We start from the raw sequence: 22,366 nt of genomic DNA, 5'->3' as shown, positions 1-22,366 counted from the left end.
TCAAGTCATGAAGTTGAATACCTTAAAAGTACTGATATGAAATATACTTATTATAAAATATAGATACCATCTTAATTTTTAAAAGGTAGAAATGACTTCTTAATATGAAAGCAGGCATTCTCTACGAACACATAAACTCTTCACATGTGCTAAAGAATTTCATGCATGGAAGCTCATCAGGAAGAGAGAAATGACATAATCAGAAACATGGACCTATGTATTTCTTCTCATAAGAGAACAAATGAATGGAAAATGTAAATATTTTCCATTTTTCATTGACAAAGGATCAGTTTCATGGTGACTGGTATTGGGCGCTTCTAGCACAGGGAGATTAAAATGAGAGATGACAGCCTATGTTACAGGAGGGAGGAATTGGGAATTCTCAGTTACATGTTGCCTGCACCACCCGCACAGTGATACAGTATTACTTCTAGCTGCATGTGGATTAGTTGAAATGTATATTGGGAACACAGAGGAAACAACTGAAAATCTTGTAACTGATACATTTTTGGAGAAAATAAAATAATACAAAACAGTCATTGAGAACATCAAGGGAGAGAGAGAACACCTCTAGCTCATGTAAAACAACTTTGACAATTTTAGATATTAATTCAAGCAACATAAAAATTCAAAGAACTCATCAGAGTGAATGAAGAGAGTAAAGGCTCAACTCTATGTTATCTATATGAAACCTATTTTACAAAATGATAGAGAAAAGATGCACCCTTCTAAAGTGAGCCAGGCAGATATACTAATAAAGCAATGTTTATTGAACAAGCCAAGGAGCTCTTGATTTCCTCCAAGGGTGATTAGGAGTTGCCATAGAGACCCCTCCTCTCTGCGTGTGTCACATTCACAAGGCTGGGGGTGTCAGATGGTGATGGCTGTTGGCTATCACTTGAGATGAAACTACTCCTCTCTGTGGAGATTATCTAGCTGGCTCACTGGTTTTCCCCAGCTCTATCCACATAGGATATAGCACATTCCAATCTCACCACACAAACCTCCCCACCTCAGCACGAGACCTTCTTCCTCCCAAGAACATGGTAGTGGTAGCACGGCTGTTGGGAGTCACCGTGTATCTTTCTTATTGCATCAAAAGTTAATTGAAAACCGGAACACATTGTCTCAATTCCATTCTGCTTTAAAAAAATCTTTTTTCGAACAATATAAATGTATTGGAATAAGAAATGGGGGATAGAATATTTTATTCAACATTTATTGGGTCATTGCCCTTTGTAATGGTGAAATAAATGTATAGCCCAAACAATAACTCTCAAATGTGTCTTGCCTAGTGTGTCTATGGGAACATCAGTGAGCATTGGGTGACATAGGTCCAGCCTCTCGGATGATAAGAGATGGGAGTGAGCTCAGGGTAGGAAGAATGGCAGTGGCCTGTGTCACAAGCAAGAGGGCAGATACATGTCGTTAGTATAACAAAAATTATGTTTTATTATGCTGAGGGTCATCACACAAGGTTCACACTCTAAATTTCTAACTACCGTCCTAAGTCTATTGCCTGTCTCCCCACGGCTGCTCACCTGTGCAGCGACATATCTTAGCTGAAGGTCAGGTCGTCAGGGTTCTGTCTCTAACAGAGTCTCAGGATCTGGAGCGGAGACTCTCCAGCCAAAGGGTAGATCAAGTTGGCCTCTCTCTAGATATTCAGAGCAGAGCATTTCTCTTGGTCTCTGCTTGCATACTGTCCAGTGGGCATGGTGGGGTCTAGGACTGTGTCTGCTTATCTCAAGTGAGTGACGTCACTGAGATCTGGTTTTCAGTGCAGTGGAGTGGTATCAGTGCTTGGGTGTAGTGGGGAATCCTGACTAAGCTATTTTCCCTTGGCTAAAAGGCACTTTGCCATGCTCATCACACTGCGATAGGACTTTTTCCATAAATATGATTCACCTAACTCAAGGTATACAGGCTGAGTGACAAGTCTCAGGATATAGATATTAGAATATATGGTGGTAAATACTTTTATTTTCCTTTGTATATTAAGAAGCGATCTGCTAAATCTGAGTTCTAAAGACTTACTGGAGAGATTTAAAAGTCCTAAAACAAACAGCAATTTCTGGAAACTTCATTATAGGCATTGACAGGGTCATACCATTCTGTGGCTGATAAAAAAGTCTCCTTCTATGGCTTCATTATTTTTGCCTCTTTGCTAACTGCGACGACTTCAATGTAGCCTGCAGATTGTATGCGGAAATAAACAATATTTTCTCTTCAGTCAAGGGTATAGACTGAAAGCTGACAATGATCAGATTTTGAAGGGGAAGTGATATTTGGAAATTCTGAGGGGCGTAATTAGTGATGGGATCATCAAAAGACTCAACAATTAGACGGTAGCCAAGCATTTAATTATGGGTCTGAACATTTTAATTACACACTTCTTTTTTATAACACAGCTGTAAAACAAACATTAAAGGGGAAAAAGATGAGAGTCAGTTGCATTAGAAAATAGACTATGTAAATTTTTGCTTTGCTATTCTGCTTCGAATGGATTGTTCTAAAGTATAACCATTTTGAGAAAAAGAGGCCCATATCCTTTGAATAGCATCTACATTTTCAATTTTTCTGTTTCCCCAATAAAGGAAAACATACATCAAATAGATCACATGTAGGCAGCTGTTGGAAGTATAAGGGCATGTCATTTCCATCAAATGTAAATAGGAGTTCCTTTCTTACACGGTCCTTAGACATTTGGAGGATATATTAGAACTCTCGTGGTTGCACTTCTTAGAAAACTATACACAGATGTGATCTATGGCTGCAAGCCCTGGAACAGCCACGTGTCTAGATTGGGATTCAAGCACAGCAACTTCAAGTCTGTGTGTGAGCAGGGTGATGCTCACTCCACAGCTGATGAACTTGGTCTGCCCTGTCCCTTTAAGAAGTAGCTGATGGATAGATGGCAGGTGGTGGTGGCACATGCCTTACTCCTAGCGCTTTGGAGACAGAGGCAGGCAAATGTCTGAGTTCTAGGTCAATCTGGTTTAAAGAGAGAGTTTCAGGAAAGCTAGAGTTACACAGAGAAACCCTGTTTCAAGTTGATGGTGGAATCAAAGCCTCAGAGCCTGACAAGAGGGACTGACCCATGAAAGCATCATCCCCAAGGCCTCAGGACACCACTATGGTTCTCATTAGCCCATGGATTCATCATTGCCGATCGATGTGGCAAGACAGAATGCAGTATAATGATTGGCTGAGGCCCAGGTTACATGCTTCACCTTGTAATTTATGGGACTTCAACTGGAACGCCAGCAGGCCTGAAAACAAAGGAAACCCATTTAGCAAAGAGCTCATGTAGGAGATAATAAAATGAAGGTTCTCCTGTTTAAACCAAAAAATCCTCATTATAGTGAGGTTGTCTTCAGAACTTTCAGTATTAGCAGGCAATCTAAGCTCAAGTTTGTTCTAAATACTTTGTCGGCTGAGCATTCTATCCCCTTGAGCCTCTTCGGAGGCCAGAGTAGTTCCAGACGCCTCCTCCATGTTTACTGGCCTGTGACTCTGCATTCTCCTGAGAGGAATACCTTTGGACACACCAGCCCCAGGCTCCGATGTTATAGTTATGGCCACAAATGCACAAGATATATCCCACCCTGCTTATAGCCTGCCAAAACTATAGCTTACCACTCTTAGGGTCAGGTTCTGCGCCGCTAGTGACTTTCAGTTCCTAGAGTGGACTTGCGGCTCACAATAGCTGCCACCAGCCACAGGTGTTGCTAGCTGGAATGGGAGTCTGATATATGGAGACCTTTCATCTTTCCTTGGCTTTGGAGTGGGTTCAGGCGTTCCATTGGCATACCTGAAGATGGGCAATTAGGATCTTCTCAGTGTTAGATTTCACGGTCCAAACACTAAGTTCTGGGGTCAGATTCTGTGTTTAATTCCCAGTCTTCTAGCAAGAGGGGTCTTAAACCATGCTAGGCCGCTCAAGGTTTGGGTAGTGTTGGGTTGCAGTCCTTTGTAGCCTAGGATGATGTTAAGCTCTGTCAAACCTGAGTCTCGCGTCGTAATGTCCCGCAGTCTTAGAAATATGGTGGAGTCCATGATGCTAGTAGCACTGACTAAATGTAAGGTTAAAACACAAATCTTGCCAGGCGGTGGTGGCGCACGCCTTTAATCCCAGCACTTGGGAGGCAGAGGCAGGCGGATCTCTGTGAGTTCGAGGCCAGCCTGGTCTACAAGAGCTAGTTCCAGGACAGGAACCAAAATAAACTACAGAGAAACCCTGTCTCGAAAAATCAAAAAACAAAAACAAAAACAAAAAAAACCCCACAAATCTTCCCCAGCCATACAACTGTCACCCACATTCAGAGGGTCTAGTTTGATCCTATGCTGGTTCCTTCCCTGTCTGGCTGGAGTTGGTGAGCTCCCATTGGCTCAAGTAGACTGTTTCAGCAGGTGTCCCCATCATGGTCTTGACTTTTTTGCTCATATGCTCACTCCTCCCACTCTTCAACTGGACTTTGGGAGCTCAGCCCAGTGCTCTGATGTGGGTCTCTGCCTCTGTTTCCATCAGTTGCTAAATGAAGGTTCTATGGTGACATTTAAGATAGTCATCAATGTGACTACAGGGCAAGGCCAGTTCAGGCATCCTCTCCTCTGTGAGGTCACTGGCAGTGGCACCAGGATTTATCCCTATTGCTTGTACTGCTCTTTGGGAACCTATTTTCTTTGAATAGATACTTTGCTCAGCCTAGATATAGTAGGGAGAGCCATGAACCTTCCCCAAAGCAATGCGCCTTACCCTCTCTGAGGAGTGGATGGGGGATGGGGAGGGGTAGGTGGAGGGGAGGAAGTGGGAATTGAGATTAAAAAGTTTTTTTTTTTTAAATACAATAAAAAACTCAGAAGTCTGAATCACTGAGGAACAAGTGTTTGCTTGGTTTCGGGGAGGTTCCAGAATGCCCTCTGTGAGACACTGAGGTCTAATGATGGATGGTGGAAATAATTCTTTGACCATTGCCGTGATGGGCCTGGTGCTGGGTTTGGTGGCTAAGCCCTAAACTTCTCTCTCCTTCTCAAGGCCCTTACAGTAGGCTATTTGGAGTAGAGGATGGGTGAGGTGACCAACCCTTGAACTTCTGCTTCCAATAGTCTTGTCCTTTAGCTATACCAGAAGCAGGTACCACGGCATCTCCATTGGTGTCTTTGGCTCCCATAAAGAGAGTCTGCTGTGTCCGTGCAGAGTGTGTGAGAGTGGCTTAATGGTCATCTTGTTCTCTTTCTTGATGCTTTCTGGGTTGATGTGTCCATCAGCAGTCACCAAATCTTGCTGTAGTTTGCTCCGTATGGAGAACTTCATTTCTAACTTCACAGTTTCCAATTCTCCATTGCTTCCATGTTGGCAAATGTTAAAGTTATCCTGAAGATCTGGTCACGGTGGCTCAAGTCTGTGATTTTGATGCTTTATTGGTGCATCTGGAAGTCAACACGAGTCTGGGCCACATTAACAAGATCCTGCCTCAAAAGAAAACAGATGGAAACACAGGGGAACCCAAATGAAAATAACCTCTGGGCTGTCACTTACTTTTCAGAAATGATTATAGAATAGAAATACCACAAAATTTTACCTTTTAGTCTGGGGCACTGCCTCTCAGAGAAATCAGTTTTTTTTCTGCCTTTTCATAACCCTAACTACATATTGTCAATTGAAAAACGCCTTTCGTGAAGTTACAAGCTCCATAAAGCAGAGATTAAGTGCATCTCATTGATAACAGTATCTTGGTGTGCTTAAATACAATATCAGACAAGTCCTTAAAATTAAATATTTTCCAATGTTTTCACACCAACTATAATTTTCAAGACTTTTGAAAAGATATTTACTACAAAACACAGTTAAGACACTTCTGAATTCCCTTCAAGTTTTATGGCACCATTCGCTATGAAATGCCAGTTCTGAACATGCTGGCCTAGGCGTCAAGACTGTACAATGGAGTACAACATTTCTAAGACTTTTAAATCCATGAGCTTCACAGTCTAGAAAACTGATGATAATCAAACAGCAAATAAATTTTATCTATAATGCGTGCTAATGAGGAGGCAAAGGAAAAAGCAACAGAAGTGGAGGCCATGGTGAATATAATTTTGTGACGGTGTTCGTGGGCACCAGACATAGCATGGGTAGAGGATTGCAGATGAAGACAGAAGTCCCAGAGAAGCTGTCGCTTGGCCTTGTTCAGACATCAGAAACACGCCAAGATGGCTACTGTACAGTAAGGGGTGAGTGAAAGAAAGGTGTTGATGAAATGCAATTAGGGATCAGCTTACAAGGGCCCTTGAAAAATACGAGAATAAACCATATTTTCTGATTGGTGTGGGATTCTGTTTGCACGGGGGATACATATTGTAATTTATATAAGAAAGAACAAGAAAGCATCTGTGTGAGTGAAAAAGAACTGTACAAGACGAAAATCCAAGTGGGGGAACCATTTGGGGGGGGCAGCAATAATAGTTATGGGGAGAGAGGAGGAAGACTTGGGTGATAGGAAATTACTTGATTTTATTTATTTTTCCAATGTTTTACTATGAAAATTTTGAACATGCAGAAAAATTGAAAGACTTATTATCAATGTCCCACCGTGAATCATAGCTTTTCTGTCTATGTGTCTGTGTGTCTGTCTATCTTTGCTTCATTCTCTTGCTTCCCTTAGACAGTTCAAATCTTTGGAGCAATACAAGGACTCAACACTCAGATCCTTTATTTAGTGTGTGTGTGTGTGTGTGTGTGTGTAAGCACAGGTTCATGCATTCTACAGTGCATGTGTTAGAGGTCAGAGGACAATTTCTGGAAGTTCCCTCTTTCCTCCACATGGGTTTCAGGGATCAAACTTAGGTTGACACACTTGGTGGCAAACATCTTTGTCCACCGAGCCACCTGGACATCCTGCTTCCTCCTTTTTATTTGGTAAAGTACCTCACCTTTTAAATGGTGCTGCCTGCATTTGGTGGGGAGCTCTTCCAATAGCAATGAACCCAGTCTGGAAACTCCACCACAGACATGCCCAGACATTGTTTCCATGGCAATTCTAAATGCCAAACTGATGGCTAATCCATCCCACCAAGTAATTTTGTTCAGTGGAGTAGTGGGAGTGGAAGTGTGACTGGGGACCTACTAAGGGGAGAAACCAGGAGCAGCCAGCAGAAACAATTTTCAAATAATTTCCCCAAGATGTAGAGCAGAGAAGTCGGCCAGTAGCTGGGGGACAAGGTGGAGCCATGAGAAACATTTCATTTTGGAAAAGACGAGAACTATTATCAAGGTCTGTGCTGAAGGAAATACTCCAGGAAGGGAAGAGACAAAGAGTAATTGAAGTGAGGCTAACCGCCAGAGCGGGGGCTGTGGCAACGAACAAAGACAGGGGAGAAGAAGCTGTGTGGAAACATAACCAAAGGGCGCAGGTACAAAAAAAAAAATCTTAAATGCTAGTGGCATTTTCTCTTTCTTGTCTATTCAAGTATTAGGTATTGGGTGCTAATAAGTGCAAGACAATCTTCTGAGAAGAGAGCTTACACAACTTGGAAGGAAGAAGACAGAGCTCCGTGTTACGTGGACATAGTCCAGTGGCGGTGTGTTAGGCACCACCAAGTGCTGCAAAGGGGCGGAGCTAAGCAACTCCACAGAGAATTGGATCACAGTTTTAAAGATGACAATAATTTAAAATAGACGGTGTTTGATTGTGATTTGTGAACGCCTTTCATTTTCCTCAGTAAAGTAGGCAAAAAGGCCAGAGGCAGAGAGATACAGCGCTAGGAAATTTTGGGATTTTGAGGACCACAGGGAAGACACCCAAGGAAAAAAAACATTCTTCCTGTCTACAGAGAAATGAAAAGATGAAAGGACTGTTCCGAGAAACAGGAGATGTGAGGAAACCCTGAATTTTTGAGGGCACATTGGGGAGTTCCGGTGGATGAGTTGTGTTGAACAATTGTTCTAGGGATGAGGACTGAACTGGAGATTGTTGCACGTGCGATGAAACATGACTTGCTGATCTCTGAAGTAGAGCCATATGTAGAGGGTCTGTACTGATTGATGCATTCCTTTGGAAGGTATCTTGGAAAATGTAGATTTAAATTTTAACCAGCCGCTGCCATTGAGCAAAGAATCAGAGAAGTCATGTGGTTGGGATCAGGAAGTGTCTTGGGAAACACCTTCAGACCTGCTTTTGTGAGTGTTCAGAAAGGGAAGTGGGAGGAAAGAACAGATTCCCCAAGGGTTACTATGTAGGAATCTGGAATTTAGGATTAATCATAGGAGAATGGATATTTGGCTCTGCTATACCTGTACAAACTAACAGACAACAAAATAAAAGAAAATCAACAAAGATATTTTGATGCTTATGTGGACAAATCAGCTCACTTATGAAAAAGCACCCTAATGCCAAACCACACAGTGTATTAACTCCTTTTCTGATCTTGGGATAAAATACCATGACCAAAAGCAGCTTAAGGAAGAGTGGTTTTATTATAGCTTATGGCTTTAGGGGTTTAGAATCCTCCTTGTGGGGAAGAAACTGCATGATATCAAGAATAGGGAGCTGGCCAATCACATTTTGTTCACACATGGAAAGTAGCTTGAGGGTCTAAAACCCTAAATCCTCAGTGATGCTTCACCACCAAATATTCCATAACCCCTCCAAATAGTATCACTAACTGGGAACATGTTCAAATACATGAGCCTATAGGGGACATTTATCATTCAAATCCTACCATGCATATTAAAGGATGGCTTGTGTATACTTCTTTAACTTGTAAGTAGTCATATTAATACTCTTGTAAGACTGATTGGCTAGGTTTGTGTTTTCATTTCACAGACACAGGCACCGGTCTCTTTCTTCATGCATGGTAGACTGTCAAGAAATGTTTTACAAGAGCACTGGGAAAATTAATTTTTAAGCTGTACCTAATGACACTTTAGAACTTTTTTCATTTTGATACAAAGATATTGAGGGGGGAACAGAGAAGGGATTGAAATTGCATAATAAAGTATTCTCAGAAAGTTCTCAGATGTGATGAAATATTTAGTTTAAGGCTACCCCAGCCAAATGAAGTTGAGAATGGAGACAATTATCTTAACTATTCAAGCTAAAACACAATTTTGCTGGAAATAACTATGTGATCAGGGGAAAGTGGTTTTAGGAAAAGCTCTAATTATCTAGAAAAAAAATCTTTAATCCTTCACATGAAAGGCAGATGATTGGAGAAAGCCATAATCATGTTCTTAATACAGTTTTGGCTCGGTATTTACTTCACAGTTGCACATCTTGCAACATCCTCCACAAGACGGAAGGTTGTAACATACTGTAGCCAGAAGGTGCACCATTGCTTAACGTCATTTTGCAATAAGCAACAGACACCGAACAGTCGCGCAATAAACTATTACCAGTTCGTCTTCTCAGTTGCGAATATGTAGATTCTGATGTTTTCTAGAAATTAAGGCTTTTATCTTATAAAGACACAGTTGCCCAAGTGTGACTATTTTCAGGATATGGGAAGTGAAGGAAAATGAAGGTTTGGCAAGGATTTACCCACATATAGGTGTAAAAATAATTTAAGTCTATTCATATAAGGCAAATGAAGATCCACTATTGACTGACCCATGTAAAATCAGCAATGTATGGGAGGTCCAAGAAGATGAGACAAGAAAAATATTCCACACCCATGTTTGAAATAATTATTTATAAGACTAAATATTAAAATGCAGTAATTGCTTTTGGGAGGATTTATTTCATTATTTTAAGGTATCTCTGAAGACATTTTTTGGAACAACTAAGGAACGGTATAATTCAATAATTCCAATAGTAAGATTAAGTGGGATGATTTCAACAAATTGGATGCTAGACCAATGGAACCCAAATCTCTGGAAAAATTAATTTTTGAGTTGCAGCCAGTACATAATGGCGCTTAAGTGGAGACAGGCCTGAGCACTGTAAAGGTCTCCCCAGGCTTTCTAGCGACACCTTACACATCTTCTTTCCCTGATCATTTTGTGATGTCTTCTCACTTGCTGGCACGAGGCATCGCTAGCCAAGAATGACTGCCACTTGGGCTCAGCTTCTTCTCTATATGGTGCTTCAGGTGTCCCTGCCTTGGGGTTTATTCTGTTGCTATGAGATAATACTCTGCCAAAAGTAGCGTAAGGGATAAAGGGCTTACTTTAGCTTAGCGTTTCAGGCTACCACTCATCATGGCAGGGAAGTCAAGAGAAGAGGAAATGCATGCATGCTGCCTTCCAGCTCTCCTTCTCTACTTCAGAGCCCAGAGTCCCCTGCAGAGGGAATGGCACCACCCACAGTGGGTGGATCGCTCGTGTGAGTCCCAGATTCGGTCAAGTTGACAATTAACACTGATTATTACAGTTACAAATAATCTAGAGTTAAAACAAAGCTGTTTCCCCTTCATAGCTACTGGAGGACAGGGGACAGAATTAAATGTTAGTCACATGGGAAGTAATTGGTTTCAAAATATAGCTGCTAATCCTAGTAGGATTTTTGCTTCTCTAACGAAAGAGGTTTCAGGGACCGTGGCAGACCGTAACTGTGCCCTTCCTGATTTCTTTGGATATTTTCTGTGGTATACCCCACCCCCTGATCACACCAGGGTTTAGCTTCCAATAGCCAGAAGAAAGACATTTCTGAGGTATTTTTGTGGTTTTGACAGCAGAAAGCACCCAGAAATTTACATCTTCCTGGACAAACCCTTCACCATGGACACATGTCACCTTTTCTTCCTTGATGAGGACAGTCCCAAGCACACTGGGGAAGGACCAGGCTGGATTGCCTCTGAGACCCTGAGATGGCACCTGAGCTCAGGTTCTCTCCCCTTTCCTCTTGCCTCCGTTGTCTAGCAGTGCTCAATCACTTGCACTCCCATTTCCATCTCAGGATCTATTTCTGGGGAACTCCTAAGATGCACACCAAAAACAAAGACTACCAGGTCCAGAAACCAAACTAGACACAATACATAATATTCCATCTCCCATTTAGCTGGCTACATGGCAAGCACAAAGGAGCATTAGGAAGGAACAGGATCTTATGTAGTCTAGTACACATTGGAAAACTATTGCTTTGGTTTACAAAATGAGTTCACGTCAGAGGAAATAAAATGATGCCAGTAATAAAGGAAATAAAGCGATGCCCAGGACTTTCAAGAGTAAACACAGAGCCCCTGTTTCAGGAAATGCTCAGGGCTGATGGGCAAGGAGGCTCACATCTTCAGCTGCCATGGGCAGTATACTGAGGCAAGAAGATCCAGGGCAGCCTGCTGAAATCTTGTCTGCATTGATCCTCATTCAGAAATATTTCTCTGGGCTAGTCTTCCAAATGAGACATAATAATCCGAGCATCAGCACATTCTGAATTTACATGGTTTATGTGAGTTTTTGGACTTTCTACTTTCTGGCTTCATGTTTCTAGGCAAGTCTTCTAATTTCTCCATAACTTAGTTTATTTAATTATAAAACAATTACTATTATGCCTATCTCAGGGTTATAATGAAGGTTAAGCTAGATGATGCATACAGAAGCTTAGCTTAGTGTGTCTCATATGTGGCCCTGGGACTGCAGGGATCCCAGCAAATGTGTGACTGTGGCCCAACACATTTGCAGAGCACATCCTTGTGTTACCACATCATCAGGCTGACATCACTGGTGACTTGGCCCAGGTCACCCCACAAGCATTAGCTAATGTTAACATTGTTTTAGGAAAATAATAATCCTGGTTTTCCTCCTTCTCTAGTCTCTGATTTCTGTTGTTTGAGACTCTCGCATGTACATTTTATGTTCATAAAAGAAACACTACTGTAGTTTAAATCACGAACTGACCCTTCCACAATGACAGTGGGAGACTTCAGTACCCACTCTGTAGATGGGTCATCCAGACAAAATTAAACAGGAAAACACTGGAGCTAACAGATATTATACACCAAATGGATCTAGCAGATATCAACAGGACATTTTTCTCATACACGAAAAGTTATACCTTTTTCTCTGCACCTCATGGAACTTTCTCCCAAATCATTTGTGTACTTGGACACAAAGCAAGTCTCAACAGACACAAGAAGATTGAAATGCTACTCTGCATCAAATTCAACCATCACAAATCAAAACTGGGTATCAACAATAAGAAAAACAACAGAAATGTTATAAACTCATGGGAATTGAGCAACTCATTATTGAATATAAAATGGGTCAAGACAGATATAAAAGACTTTTTTTTTTAATTGAATAGAAACAAAAACACAGCATGGTTTCATTTGGGACACTGCAGGTTGTTCTAATAGGCTAGTTCGTAATATCAAAAGTCTACAATAAACACTTGGAACCAGGCAGTGGCGGCACACACCTTTAACCCCAGCACTTGGAAGGCAGAGGCAGGTGGATCTTTGTGTTGGAGGCCAGCTTGGTCTACAGAATGTGTTCCAGGGCACCCTGGGCTACACAAAGAAATTCAGTCTCAAAAAAGCAAAACAAAACAAACTTAAAACAAAACACAAACACGTGCAAAGATCTCATATTAGTCAATTAATGGTACATTTGAAGGATCTAGAGCAAAAGAAACAAATATTTCCCCAAAAGGAAAATCAATGACCAAGCTTTCAAAGGGAATGAATTCTGAATTAGTGCATTCAGGTAGACTGAAGGCTTACTGCCTTGCTCTACCTCTCTTCAGGTCCTGGAATCTGTTCTCATATCCTGGAATCTGAGAATGAGGATGCCCATGTTACTTTTATGGCCAAATAGTTCCTCACAAATTTATGGTGATTACAGACAAAAATGCTGATTTTAAAAACAAAGCCCCAGGACAATGAGGATAATTTACTCAGTCCCAGAGAATTAATTTCTCATCCCTTAGCTGGCTTTTCTGTTCAGGGTGTTCTTCATTTAGGTGGCTTTCTTAGTGATTGCCCTGGCTGCTTAGCAACCACCATTTCCAGCCTTCCCGGAGCACGGAAGGGAATTGCTCACATCAGCACCATCAAGATATTTTTTGAAGAGGACTTTCTTTTGTGGAAAATCAACCACACAAAACATGACTTTCCAATATATATTGTTTAGAAAAATGTTGACACTCATGTAATAAATTAAATCTGAAATTGCAAATGTTGAGTAGCTACAAGCAGAAATGTGGGTGTCTTTTTAAAAATTATGCATATTTGTGTATAGGCAGACAGTGTTGGTGAGCCTCTTAGGTCATTTAATTTCCAGCCATCCTCTGTGGGTCTCTTATGAATCAGGCATCATTATTCCCACGTTTTCCCTAAACGGAAGAATGTGATGAATATGCCTGCCATTCCAGAATGCTAATATTCTACATTGTGCTAAAGAAGCAGCAGCAATCAGCTCAATCTTATTTAGATGGGTAGGCATCGAAGGTATGAGCGGAAATTAGTCAGAATACGGTGATTCATCAGAAAATTGATCAATGTAAAGGTCACTAATTTCTCCAAATGATTTTTAGTCTGCTTCGCAATACTTCTGGGTTTAATTTTCTCTATTAAATTATCCCCGAGTATACATAATTATTAAGTCAGTAGCACTTGGTCTAATTAATTCCTGGATATTAAGCTTCTTGTGGGCTTTTTTTCTTCTGGCTTTTTCTCAAAGTTGATTCTCACCTGTATTAGGACCCTGGCATCACCTGCTCTGTTGGGGGGGGGGGTCAGGAACGTGTCTTAGGGATGCTGGTCAAGGCAAGACTCTGAAATTTTCCAAGCCTTGGATTTCTTGTTTGTGAAATGGGATAACATCAACACCAATGACCTGGGATGCTGAGACTCTAATGTTAATGCACTTGGAACTCTGAACAAAATGGCTGAAGGGGAGATGAGGTCAAAATTCAGTAGGCTATGGGAAACTTGATAACACTGTACCTGAACAGGCAGTATCTAATGAGTGGGTCCTGAGGATGTCTGCGTTCCTTCTTCTCATAACTCCTTGATTCTTCCCAGCCCCCAAAGCATCCTATCCACATAGACCATCTTTGTGTTCCTTAAACACTTGGCATGGGTTTCCCGAGAGAACTCCCTTTTCTTGACTTTTAGCTTTGAGTAGGGTGTGATAAGAAATACTCAGGTATGTATGTAGAATGTAAAAACCAGAAATTTGTTTGTTTTTTTTTTCTTAGTTTTTAAGAACATGTTGTCTGATCAGAAGTCAGTTGAATAGAGTACACTTCTATCATCATCATTATCATCAAAATCATCATCATCTCATAATCATTATCACCATCATCATCACCATCAGTAGCAGCAGCCAACTGTTGCTGCTGCTGCCAACATTTTCTGAGCATCTAATGCATGGGGCTCGTGGTTGATGAGCCACACAGAGTACATGGAGTGTGGAGGCTTAGCTCTCAGAGGCTGAGGAACCTCGCCAGGGAATCAGTTGTGTCTCTGCAATGTTTTGTTTTTTTCTTTTCTGTTCAATAAACAGTACTTCATTTCCACGGAGAGCTCGGGCTTCACCATCGACAGCACAGGGGCAATTTCCACAGCAACGGCTTTGGATTTTGAGAGGGACGTAAGAAGGTAAAGCTGTGCTGGGCTTTCTTTGGAAATGCTGGTCCTTTGGCTTGTAGTTCCTCTCCTGAAAAAAGATTCTCCCTGTCTGATCTTAACATACTTCTCACCTGAAGTTGCTCTTGATACTGTCTTAAAAACGAAATTGGCACTCACCTGTAATTGTACCATTGCTGCTTTGGAAGTCTGTGGGGACCCTCTCGGTGTCACCTGCGTGCGTCAGGATTTTGGTAGTTTTATTTGTACTCTGCCACGGAAGTCAGCAGTTCACCTCTCCAGGTGCCTGTAATGTGGAGCGGCCTTCTGTTCTTGAGAAGTTAGCACTCGGCCATTTGGTTATTTCCTCTGCATCAGCTAAGTGGGTTACCGCTGGTTCAAGTTAGTATTTTTATTTTTATAATGGTTTAATGCCTACCCCCCTTCAGTTATATATTTTGCATCAAAGTGCTTCCCAGGAAAACGGAGTGGACTCTGAAGGCATTCCAGTAACCTTTCTCCTGCCTTTTTTAATTGAAAAAATTTCCGCCTCCTCCCCGCCTTCCATTTCTCTCCCCTCCCCCCACTCCTCTCCCCCTCCCTCTCCAGACCAACAGTCAGGGTTCCCTGCCCTGTGGGAAGTCCTCTCCTGCCTTTCTTTCTTTTTTTTTTTTAAAGAAATATTTATTTATTTATTTATTTATTTATTTATTTATTTATTTATTTATTTATTTATTATGTATACAATATTCTGTCTGTGTGTATGTCTGCAGGCCAGAAGAGGGCACCAGATCTCATTACAGATGGTTGTGAACCACCATGTGGTTGCTGGGAATTGAACTCAGGACCTTTGGAAGAGCAGGCAATGCTCCTAACCGCTGAGCCATCTCTCCAGCCCCTCTCCTGCCTTTCTTAAGTGATTCTTTGTGACGAGGAAAGTTGGGAATGGAAAATATCCTGAGCTGCTTCCTGGACAGCAAAGGCGCAGCAAAGCCTAGCTGTCCATACGTCAAACATCAGGTCCCGAGGAAGGAGACTCAGGTCCACAAATGCAACATCACGATGAGCATCAGTCTCGGAGCTGGGGGTGAAGCTCAGCTGGTAGAACGTTTCCCTAGCATTATTGTAACTTGAATTTTGATTTCCTCAGCACTGCACCAGCCAGATTATATATGGCTCTACACATTTTTGGTTTTTCGAGACAGGGTTTCTCTGTCTAGCTTCAGGGACTGTCCTGTGTTGACGGAGTTTTTTGTCCTACCCGGTCCTGGAGTCATTCAGTCCCCAAAAAACATACAGAGGGCTACATTAATTATAAACTGATTGGCCTATTGGCTCAGGCTTCTTATTAACTCTTATAATTTACATTAGCCCTAATACTTGTCTATATTAGCCACATGGCTTGGTACCTTTTTCGGTGAGACAGTCACATCTTGCTTCCTCTGTGTCTGGGTGACAACTGCAGACTGAACTTTCCTCTTCCCAGAATTCTCCGGTTCTCATTGCCTCGCCTCTGCTTCCTGCCTGGTTGCCCCGCTTCCTGCCTGGTTGCCCCGCTTCCTGCCTGGTTACTGGTCAATCAGCATTTTATTAAACAAGTACAAGAAACAAATCTTTAAAGGGTAAAACTATTGTCCCACAGCTGTCCTGGAACTTGCTCATTAGACCAGGCTGGCCTTGAACTCACAGAGATCTGCCTGCCTCTGCCTCCAAGGTGTGTGCCACCATCACCCAGCCTACCCTAGATATTTTTTTTTGTTTTTCATCTTTTAAAATTGATTTTATTGAGCTATAGATTTTTTCCCTCCTCTCCTCTCTTCCTCTTTCCTCCCCTTCAACCCTCTCCCATGGTCCCCATATTCCCAATTTACTCAGGAGACCTTGTCTTTTTCTACTTCCCATGTAGATCCATCCATGTATGTCTCTCTTATTGTCCTCATTGTTGTCCAGGTTCTCTAGGATTGTGAATTGTAGGCTGGTTTTCTTTGCTTTATTCTAAAAGCCACTTATGAGTGAGTACATGTGATAATTGTCTTTCTGGGTCTGGGTAACCTCACTCAATTGATATTTTCTAGCTCCATCCATTTGCCTGCAAATTTCAAGATATCATTATTTTTTGCTGTGTAGTACTCCATTGAATAAATGTACCAAATTATCCTTATTCATTCTTCAGTCGAGGGGGATTTGTTTCCAGGTTCTAGCTATGACAAACAATGCTGCTATAAACATAGTTGAGCACATGTCCTTGTAGCACGATTGAGCATCCTTTTGGTATATACTTAAAAGTGGTATTGCTGAGTCTTGAGGAAGATTGTTTCTTAATTTTCTGAGAAACTGCCACACTGATATACAACAGGGTTGAACCAACTTGTATTCCCACCAGCAATGCATGACTATTCCCTTTGCCCTACATCCTCTCCAGCATAAGTTGTCATCAGTGTTTTTGATCTTGGTCATTCTTACCAGTGTAAGATGGAATCTCAGAGTTGTTTTGATTTGCATTTCTCTAATGGCTAAGGATGTTGAACATTTTCTTAAGTGTCTTTCAGCCATTATAGATTCCTCTGTTGAGAGTTCTCTGTTTAGGTCTGTACTCCATTTTTTTCAAATTGGACTATTTGTTCTTTTGATGACCAATGTCTTGAGTTCTTTGTACATTTTGGAGGTCAACCCTCTGTCCAATGTGGGGTTGGTGAAGATCTTTTCCCATTCTGTAGGCTGTCGTTTTGTCTTGTTGACCATGTCCTTTGCTTTATAGAAGCTTTTCAGTTTCGGGAGGTCCCATTTATTAGTTGTTTCTCTCAGTGTCTGTGCTGCTGGGATTTTATTTAGGAAGTGGTCTCCTGTGCCAATGCGTTCAAGTGTATTTTCCACTTTCTCGTCTATAAGGTTCAGTGTGGCTGGCTTTATGTTGAGGTCTTTGATCCATTTGGACACGAGTTTTGTGCATAGTGATAGATATGGATCTATTTTTATTCTTCTACATGTTGATATCCAGTTATGCCAGCACCATTTGTTAAATATACTTTCTTTTTTCCATTTTATATTTTTTGCTTCTTTGTCAAAAATCAGGTGTCCGTATGTGTGTGGATTAATATCTGGGTCTTTGATTTGGTTCCCTTGGTCCTCCTGTCTGTTTTTATGTCAGTACTAGGCTGTTTTCAGTACTGTAGTTCTGTAGTAAAGTTTGAAGTCAGAGATTGTGATGCCTCCAGAAGTTTCTTTATTGTACAGCACTGTTTTGGCTATCCTGGGTTTTTTGCTTTTTCATATAAAGTTAAGTAGAGTTCTTTTGAGGTCTGTGAAGAATTTTGCTTGGCATTTCATTGAATCTGTAGATTGCTTTTGGTAAGATTTTACTATGTTAATTCTACTTACCCTAGAGCATGGGAGCTACCATAGATATTTTTAAGTCTTAAGATTTGTTGACAAATGTAAATTAAAATTTGGGAAAGGAATATTTTTCTGGGCAAGTAAAAAGGAAAGCTTTCTTTTTCTTTTTTTCCTTTCTTTTTTAATTTCTGAAAGCAGAGGAACTGAGAGTAGAAAATTGAATCTGATTTCAGACTGAGAGCATTAATGGCTGATTGGCCAAGATGACCATCTATTCCCATCTCTGGTGGTCATACCCTTCTTTCTTCCCTCCCTTCCTTTCCCTTTCCTCCCTTCATGTCTCTCTCCTTCCACTCATCCTTCCTCCCTTCCTTTCCTGGATACAGATTTGCTTGTGTTCTTGAGTTGATCTTTACTGAAATAAGGGAAATTTTAGATAAAAATTCATTTTTTAAAACAATTTTCTTTCTCTCTTTTCAATCTTTGTTTTGTGGATGTGTGTGGAGGATGGCAGGGCACACACACTGTGGTGCACTTGGGGAAGTCTGAGCACAACCTTTGAAGTTACTTCTGCCCTTCTATCCTTGCTTGAGTTCTAGGGGTCAAGCTCAGGCAGAGGCAAAGAATTTACCTGCAGGGCCATCTAACTAGCACTAATTTAACTTTCTATTAGTTAATTTTTAAAATATAAAAATTCAAAATTCCTTTCTTGAAAGGAGGTATCAGGCTATGAAATCACTTGTTTGAGTCCTTCTGAATGTTTGGAAGGATCATCGTGGCCTTCACTCTCTGTCACCATCTAGACAGGCCAAAACAAACCGGGATTTGAGTTAGAGTGCTGTGGGTATTGCCCATACCATCATTCCCATTATCGTAGGCAAGCCTTCTCAGAATTATTATTCTTTTGAGACAGGGTCTCACTGTGTATCCTCGGCAGGTCTGGAACTCCCTATGTAGAACAGACTGGTCTTTAACTCAGAGAGATCACCTTGCCTCTGCCTCCCAAGTGCTGAATCTAAGGACATGTACTGCCATTCTTGGCTAGAATTATTATTTTTTAAATGTGTTGATTTGCTTAGGTAGATTATTGGCTTTTTCCAATACTTTTTTCCATAAGCTATCAACTTCTTGAAAGAGAAATTAAGAAATTGGGAAGTGGTTACACATTGGTATGGAGAAACAGAGAGGGAATTTTGGTGTCAGTTTTGCTATATTTAAAGGTAAAATAGATTTATTTTTATCTGAAGAAGAAAGTAACTCTTTGAATTTGCCTGGAACTGGAGTTTGTTGGGATCAAATCTGAAAGCACTGGGAAAGTCAGGAGACATGACCGCAAGGGGTCACAGTCTGGGGATGAGAATGTTCGTCATTAATAATGAAAATTTCATTTTTCTCATTTCATTAGTCATCCCTCAAACCTCTGCATGTATCTGGGAAATAAAAACTCGTTAACCATGTAGCAATCCTAATGTTTCTTATGGTGACTAATTTGTTTGGAAGGCTTCTTCCTTTTCTATCTGTGTGTTTAAGTCTCCCTGTAGACTTGAACACTCTCTCCTCCTGCCTGGAGATGTTATCCTGGCTGGCAGGATGTTGTGTCCCCCACCACACTGGGGTACTCCTAACCCTTTAACCGTGGCATCTGTTAGTCTTTAATAGAATTCAGTATTTAAAGGGTACAAATCCATAGCTATGAATGATCCTGTTTGTTACAAAAATGCTAAAAACTTTCTATAACCCCACCCCCAGATATTTATAGGAAATAACAAATCTCTTTTTTTTAAAAAAAAAAAAAAACAAACTTCATGTATTTGTGTATCATGCTAATATCTGTCAGCACTTGACAAACGTTTTAAAAGCTAAGGCCGTGTCGGTCAGGTGATTTGACCCATTTCTTTCTTTCCAAAGTGTTAGCCACTTCCAACCGCTAAAACATCTGGTCTGAATGGCATCTCAAGCAAAGGAGTCAATGGTTGTAGCTGGCCAGTTCAGCCTGCTAGGTTCTGCGTCTCTGGAGGCCTGCTATTTATCAAGTCTTAACCATCTTTTTTTTGTGGCTGTGCCTTTAGTTTTTCCCTGGTTATTAAAGTGGTTGATCCTGGAGGACTGTTTGCTACTGGGAATCTGAAGATTTCCCTCATCAATGTCAACAATAAGGACCCCACTCTTGCCTGTAGGTAAGGAAAGACAGCACATTATTTGATCTGACCTTGAAAACATCATTTCCCCCTTCCTCCTTTTTCTTCTTTCTAACTGAGAAAGAAAATAAGCAAGCATTGTATAAACAACCACATAAGACACAACAGTCTAAAAAAAAAGGCTTACTTAGAAACTAAAAGCAAAAATAGTTTTAAAGTATAAACTATATTGAAATTTCAATAAAATAAGGGGTTATTCATGCAGTACATCCTTAATCCCTGACTTTCTGGCTTAGCTCTTATTTCTCTCAAGGGAGATTCTAGTCAATGTTATAGCTAGTGAGTGTACAAAAGAATGTTGAGTGTTAGCTGCTCTATGAAGACGGTGGCGCGTGCTCGAAGAGTAAGAACATAGTAACTGTGCACACAGGGTCTAGAGCAAAAGAAGTTTGTGTCCTCACCCTCTCTCAGCCACCTTCTGAAAGTTACTTCACTTCTTCAATTCTCAGTTTTCACGTCTATAAAATGGAGACAAACATGGTAGTTACTTCCCAGGGAAGGCCCTGTTGGGAAGAATGAGTAGCCCACGATAAGCTTTAGGGCTTTAGTTAAGATCAGGAAGAGGTTTAGGTACTTGTGGATAAATATGATTTCCATCATGCCCCCACTCTCTCCAGTCTGCCCTTCCCCCCTTTACCAACACAAGGTATGGAAATGACAGCTGGTGGGTACTACGCTAAGAACATTTCCTTTTGAAACAAGCTTATTTAGTGTTGAAAATGGGGTCTGGAGTGTCACCTCCACCAACTCAACTCTGCGTCGTAACGTCAACATCACACTGGATGAAGAAATTCCAGTAGGGACGACGATTGCCTTGTGCCAGGCGGCTGATGAAGATAACTTGGGTGGTTTAACCTTTGGACTGGAGGCAGCGGATGACTATTTTGCAGTAGACAAAGGTAGGTTGAGAACTCTGCTGTCCTAAGTAATTGTATACCCATTCTCCACACACCCGGTTTTTCGAGGGAAGGTAGAAAGACTAAAACCATACCAGGAAACATCCCTTGGACAGTTTGGAAATGTCCTCTGAGTGGTTCTGCAGGGCCAACATCCCACTGACTCCTCTGCTAATCCGTGTCTCTTCACGCCTGTTATGAAATTATTAACTCTATAGTTTATGTGCCCTTTAGCAGGTATCCTTAGACCCAACTCAGCTTCACTCTACTTCAGGGCCAAATGTTTGTGAGGGAGAAGCTGGTTTGACTGGTTAGAGCTAATCTTTTGTTCTTTGTCCATTCAGTCTTAGTGGTGGGATGCAAATTGTGTTGTGTTTAGAGTTGCTGAGTCGAGGACAGTGCTGGTTATCTTTAGCACAAATGCAGATCACCGTTGAAGCAAATGTGGTCATTGTCCTACACATATCAGCTCCGTGCAGTAAGGTTGCTTCCAGCCGTCAGGATCTGTGCTTTGCTTGGGGGGTTACTTGAGATCTGACAGCTTAAACTTCCCTTTCTCTATCACAAGTCTCAGGCTGGACTTGGAGAAAGTCTGCACTCAGGGCCTGGTGTAGAAAACTTCCAGATGTTTTCTCTGCCAGTATGATCTACTCTGGCTCCTGGAATTCCTCAGTGATGTGAAGCTCTTGGGCCACTGGCAGTGGCTGTCTTAATGATGCTCTTTTATTGAGAGCGTTTTTATTTTATTTTTTATTTTTTCCTCCCCGGGTCTCTTTCCTATGTCACATTGCCCTGTATTGCTTCTCAAATAACCCACTTACACTCATGTTCTCATCCTCAATTCTTCCTGGTCTCTTCTTTGGGGTGCTTCTTTGCTTCTTTTCCAGTTAAATGCTAGGCATCTTCATAGAGCACCCAGTGTTTTTTTTTGTTTGTTTGTTTGTTTTTGTTTTTTGTTTTTTTTTTTTTTTGACTCAGATTGGGTGCAAAATTCTCTGTTTGCTTTCTGCACTTGAAAGCTGGCCCATGCTTCTTAGCTGACCACCAAGGTCTTGTTTCTTTGGCCCTTGCCTTGTTCTCAGTCACCCACAGCGCCCTCTCCAAGCATCCCCATGCCACCCAGATTCTTTCTTCCTTTTCCTCTTGCTGTGAGCCATCAGGTAGACCATCTGCCTTGAGACTGTTCCCTTGTGTTTTCTAAGCACCTGACCGTTAGATATTATTATCAGTAAAATTCACATTATAGCGCTCATTTCCATAGTAACATCATTTGAACTTTTTGTCTTTCTGCGCGTGTCGAGGGCTGTCTCCCAGCTTTGAATATAAATTACATAAAGATGGAGATTCTATGTAATCATGTTGAATATGGTAGCTGCCACACTTCGTGCTGCATAGATGACACTCAGAAAATGTTTACTGGATTTAAGTGATGGT

At 41.3% G+C, this 22,366-nt stretch overlaps 1 protein-coding gene across 3 annotated transcripts in view; it reads left to right on the top strand.

Annotated features, from left to right (window-relative positions):
* The window catches only part of LOC126512653 (cadherin-related family member 3-like), a 73,189-nt gene that overhangs the window by 16,080 nt on the left and 34,743 nt on the right, over nucleotides 1-22,366 (top strand). For all 3 annotated transcript variants that reach the window (XR_007595115.1, XM_050160532.1, XM_050160533.1), the window contains exons 5-7: nucleotides 14,444-14,538; nucleotides 19,908-20,015; nucleotides 20,739-20,935. Coding sequence is in view for 2 of the 3 variants with exons in the window: in XM_050160532.1 (XP_050016489.1) it covers nucleotides 14,444-14,538; nucleotides 19,908-20,015; nucleotides 20,739-20,935 (400 nt within the window). In the remaining variant the exon portion in view is untranslated. The remainder of the gene's footprint in view (nucleotides 1-14,443; nucleotides 14,539-19,907; nucleotides 20,016-20,738; nucleotides 20,936-22,366) is intronic.

Source organism: Alexandromys fortis, unplaced genomic scaffold (assembly GCF_014885135.2).
Source record: "Alexandromys fortis isolate MF-2015 unplaced genomic scaffold, M_Fortis_MF-2015_v1.1 scaffold_116, whole genome shotgun sequence".
In the NCBI taxonomy this organism is placed as follows: domain Eukaryota; kingdom Metazoa; phylum Chordata; class Mammalia; order Rodentia; family Cricetidae; genus Alexandromys; species Alexandromys fortis.
This window is presented reverse-complemented; position numbering and strand designations above follow the sequence as displayed.